The sequence below is a fragment of the Porites lutea genome, chromosome 8, assembly GCF_958299795.1.
Source record: "Porites lutea chromosome 8, jaPorLute2.1, whole genome shotgun sequence".
Classification (NCBI taxonomy): Eukaryota; Metazoa; Cnidaria; class Anthozoa; order Scleractinia; family Poritidae; genus Porites; species Porites lutea.
In genome coordinates, this window is record NC_133208.1 from 20,654,084 (window position 1) to 20,659,413 (window position 5,330).

At 38.7% G+C, this 5,330-nt stretch overlaps 1 protein-coding gene across 1 annotated transcript; it reads left to right on the forward strand.

The window, feature by feature from the left end:
* Positions 1 to 2,001: 2,001 nt before the first annotated feature.
* Positions 2,002 to 3,178, forward strand: LOC140945336 (melatonin receptor type 1A-like). Its single transcript, XM_073394373.1, has one exon. The coding sequence runs from the start codon at positions 2,231 to 2,233 to the stop codon at positions 3,176 to 3,178; it is 948 nt and encodes a 315-aa protein (XP_073250474.1). The 5' UTR covers positions 2,002 to 2,230.
* The last annotated feature ends 2,152 nt before the right edge of the window (positions 3,179 to 5,330 follow it).

Sequence of the window (5,330 nt, forward strand, 5' to 3'; positions counted from 1 at the left end):
ACCAGCTTTCTAAAGTGTGTAGACTATAGAATACGTGATACATCTCGCAGAGTCCCATTCGATTTGATGTTTCGTCTGTAAATAGTGTTCCGCAATGTGATGGTTGACGTCACCATTTCTGGTCGCTCGTTTGTTTTCGGTCATTCGCGTGCTTAGGTTTCTATCGGTTTCACCAAAGTAAGAAGCCTGGCAGAAGCAGCATTTGATCTTGTATAGTGCTCCCTGTCTGTCCTCCGGTTTGTCTTTGTCCTTGACATTAGTAAGTTATCGTCGTAACGTGGTTATCGGTTTGTGTGCAACACGTATATTATAAGGTTGTAGTATGCTAGCCTGGGTAGATTAAAGTTTTGACGGCGGAGCCGTGTTCCAAAAAAAGGGAGTAGGGACGAGGCGGGTGAAATACCGCCTGCCAGAAAACCCCGGTATTTTGAATAGTCCGCACACCAGTGTGCGGGGAAACGGATTGGTCGAGGGCCATACATATGTCAATCATGTTAGATGAGCCCAATTTAGGGAGCAGATGGCAAACTGAAAAAGACGTACATGTAAAGTGATTGTGATTGTGCTTTAAAAATAGCATAATTGATGACCAAATTTCCGAAATGGCGTCTTAAAACTTCACAGCGCTGGAATTGTCTTAATTTAGCCGTAAGAAACAAAGGTCAAAGAAAATTAAAACACTTTACAACTGCATCTGACATCAAATCCTATCAGGAACACCTACAGAAGAATAAACCACCGGAAATGGTTACTAAGTATGCATGTAACAAACCAGCTTCATGACCTTTTAATGTTAAGCCTAGTGTTGCAAAAAAAGATTTACTGAGTCAAAGTTTAGAATTGTACATGCACTGTGTAGTGCTGGTAACCTTCGAGCGAGAGCCGAGAAAATAAAAAAAACCTCCGTTCAAGCAAACTCACAAGGTCACGTTTCACATTATCACGAGCTTAGGAGTCGTGTTTAGCCTGTCAACGCTTATTTCTAAACTGTCTCGCGTGAAAATAATCGGAAGTTTCAAATTGCAGGTTTCTCTTTGATTGGCTGATTTCATTGGGATCAGCTAACTTGACAAAAGTGGGCGGCATTCGAAAAATCATGGTTCTCTGGCAGGCGGTATTTCTCGCGGCTTCGCCGCTCGTGACGGCTCCGCCGTCAAATCTCACTCGACTATATTACAACGGCCCGGCCGCCAAATCTCACTCGACTACTACACAATACCGCCAGTTACGCAGGCTAGTAGTATACGTGCGATGATTTCAGAGGTGCCTCTGATGTACGGTATAGTCGCTGTCGTAACAGGGCCAGAGTTGACGTTGGTCTGACTGTTGGAGTACGTTCAGCAAGACGATCAAACTCAACCTACTTTTGAAGTGACTCATGAGTTCAAACCTTTCACAGTTTTATAAAAATTCTCTTTAGGAAGATATTGGATGCAAATGAATTAATTCAAATAAACCCATAAACCCATAAACCAATCACAAACAAGGAAATGTCTGCGAAGTGAATGAAGCTTACCCGACTACTTAAGTGACCACTATCGAATTGCCCAATTCATTGGAAAACGTTAGGGACCTTAAGATCTGAGGACGGCGACAGCAGCGAAAACGTCGCTGAAAAAGTGAATTCGCGTTCTTTCAATCTTCATCGCGATTACTCCAAGTCACTAACTTTGTCAAAGGTGAACCCTTCTAAAAGTTGAATTCCTAAGAACCATATCCAAGTTCAAAAGAGAGAGGAAATTTCGTCGTCGCTTAATTGTGTACTTCCGCTGTAAAAAGTGAAAATAGACATTTTCACGTCGTAGTCGTGCAGAGATGGCAAAGAAATGTACAAAAAAGCGTGATGCACGTGCAAAATTGTTTTGTTTATTGAACCTATTGCTTTTTTGACGTTCTTGTTGCCGTCGCCGTCGTCGGAACTTAAGCGCCCTAGTTTACCCCTAAATGACGGAGAGGCAGACACTCTTGGCTACTAGGATATCTCTTCTTTTTGGGGCAGCTGTTTGAGTCTTGGCTAGCTGTAAACAGTGAATTCAAATTAACTTCAAACTTGGTGTTGATATAAATAACTATTGATTTGACATTTTTCATTAATGACACGAACACCTGATCCAGTATAGAAGGTTACTTCCCTTAAACGTTGAAAACAGTAGAGTTCAAATTATTACAAAGATCTTCCCAAGATTTCGCTGAATACTTTCAACGAATTCGTTTGAATCAGCCCCGTATTATGGAACATCTGCATTCCAGCGAGCTCCTCAAAAGAGCACAGTATCTAGTCTGGATTGAAGCAATTTTCCTTGCTATCGTCGATATAATGGCCATCTCTGGAAACATTTCTGTTTGCTACGCCGTGTATAGAAACCAGAGACTTCGTTCGCTTATCAACATGTTTATTGTAGCGCTAGCTGTCAGTGACTTACTAATATCTGTCAGCTGTATGCCTCTTTCAGTTGCTACTCTCTTTCAAAGGCGATGGATATTCGGGACTACTGTTTGTCAACTACAGGGTTTTGCGATGTTTACGTTTTCATTAGCGTCTCTAAATACCATGGGGCTTATTGCAGTTAGCCGATATTTTTGCGTGGTGAAACCAACGAAGTACATTGTTTTATTCAGAAAACAAAGAATTTTGATATACACTGCGGCAGTATGGTGTATGGCTCTCATTGGTTCAGTGCCTCCGCTAATTTTTCAGACAGGCCGATACACTTTCCAACCAGGAAAAGCAATGTGCATGTATCCATTCCAAAGTAACATTGCTTATACCGTCTCCATCGAATGTGTGTTTGTCGCTGCGCCCTTTACACTCATCACTTTCTGCTACGCCAAAGTGTTCTACACAGTGTCAAGATCAAATCGTGTTTTCACGCAAGAAAATAACCCTGAACAGCTCAGAGCAAACGTCGAAGAAGCAAAAGTGACCAAGACATTAGCCTTGGTCATGGCCGGTTTCTCCTTATGTTGGCTTCCTATCAGCATTATGGATTACATCGACGCAGCACGCGGGGAGCCCACTTTGCCACGTAAGGTGTATCTCACATACGGGTTTCTGGCCTACCTAAGCAGTGCAGTTAACCCCTTCATATATGGCGCTACCCACAGGCGCTTCAGACAAGAGTACAAAACTGTTTTGAAAAAGATTGGTTTGATCTTTACTTGTGGCCGTTTCAGCTGAAGACAGAATCGAACGTCCGATAATCCGCCAAGTTTACTGGTGTTGGAGCTTTAAATTTTGTACATACAAGTTGTCGCACTGCGTTATAATCGCCATTAAACTTTTTGATAAACTTGGAAAAAAAATGCAAGTCTCTGACGATTGGTGTGCATATTTATCAAGAATCATTGTCGGCATCATAATAAAAATTTCAATTAGAATAGATTATTTTTCAAACTCTAATTTAGTATCTTCCTAATAATAGAGTACGAACGCTTCGTTGCATTTGACATAAACTTAAGTTATATAGTCAGACCAACACTGACCGTACATTTATCTCTTCACAAATGAGACCTTAACTGTATGAAAATATTCTTTACGAAGATGTTGGATGCGAATGAATTAATTTCAAGTTTTAATAAACCCGTATACCATTACAAACAAGGAAATGTCTGCGAAGTGAATGAAGTCAACGGACAGGTTAAGTGACAAATGTCAAATTTCTCCGTGTATTATTGGAAAACAGAGAGGCAGGCGCTCTTGGCTACTAGAATATTTCTACTATTTGGAGGTATATTTTGCCACTTTTTATTCTTGGCTGTGAAACAAGGAATTCAAATTACTTTCTTCCATGGTATTTATATAAATAACTACTGAGATCTAGAAAACATTTTCATAAATGAGACGAGACAAACACCTGGTGTAAAAAGACTACTTCAAATAATATATCAAACATTAGATGCAGTGTTTCATCACCAGATGAAACACCGAGAAGAGAGTTGAAAATACGACGCGCAGCGGAGTATTTTTGACGAACTTCGAGGTGTTTCATCTGGTGATGAAACACTGTGTCGAATGTTTGATATTTCTTCTCAAACAAAATCATTTTTGAAGGAGAAATTAAGGATGCAAATACTAAGCAGTGTTTCATCCGATTTCCAAACACTCATTAAACATTAATTTCCTTTGTATTTTCTTAATGAATTATTAATGAGTTTGAGAATAAAAGATCGAAAACAGCAGGGCTCAAAGCCTGGCTACAAATTAAAGATCTTCACATGATTTTCCTGAATTCTTTCAACAAATCCGTTTACGTCAGCCCCGTTATGGAACATTTAGTCTACAGAGAGCTCCTCAAAAGAGCACAGCATTTAATGTGGACTGAAGCAATTTTCCTCGCTATCATCAACATAATGTGGCCATCTCTTGTCACATTTCTGTTTCCTATGTAGAGGGGGGAGGGAAAAATATGTTGAAAAGATCAAAATTTCTGTATGGCCCCCCTGCAGACCATGTATATAGCAACTGAGCAACTACTTTATTCAATACTTACTTGATGACCCCCTCCCCACCTCATATCTCCTCTTATATGCTCTACAAAGTATATCGTAAATGCTCTTGATTTTTGGCCATCTCAGTATTAAAAGGAAATAACAGGAACAAGAAATAACAAACGCATTGAATAACTGACTTTTATCTCACTTGGTTGTTTTTGATTTAAATATAGTTACTACTCATGTTAACGGTCACTGCTGAAGATGTATGTTGAAGTAGGCGAAACGTCAAGTTCGATATTATAAAGTCCGTTATACAATGCATTTGTTATTTCTGATGTTTGTAAAAGCAGTTTGTGTATTATTCCTCTACAAAGTAATTAAAGCATTAAAATGCATGTAACATACTTTCAACTCATAAAAGTGTTGTTTTGTTAAATAGAAGAAAAGTGCTAGACTTTTAAAAATAGCGCCTTTATGGTGAACACAAATGTAATAACCATGTAAAATATAATTCTCTTCAAATGATTTTCCTACAGTTGTAAAAGGACTACTTTCTTGTTGTTTAATCATGTTTCTCTTGGACTACTAAAGTGACAAGCATTTTGTTATAAGAAAATTCAGTCAGACCAAATATTTAAGCAGATAGGTCTGGATTCTTTATTAGCTAAAATTTGAAATAACAATGAAGTTTAGAGTGCAAACAGAATTTCTGTCAAATACAAATGACTAAGTTGTACAAAATAGTGGTGCTTAAACAAAGCTACCTTATTATAGGAAATAAACGCTCCACGAAATTAAGGTATTGGAAATTTACGCGACTTAAATTAACGCGAATTTAATGGAAAAAGACTTTCGAATAAAGAAAATTAACGCGAAAGAGGAGGTAGAATTTCATA

Bases quoted from the DNA above. Each gene is read 5' to 3' on its own strand.
- LOC140945336 (XM_073394373.1), top strand. From the start codon at position 2,231: ATGGAACATCTGCATTCCAGCGAGCTCCTCAAAAGAGCACAGTATCTA.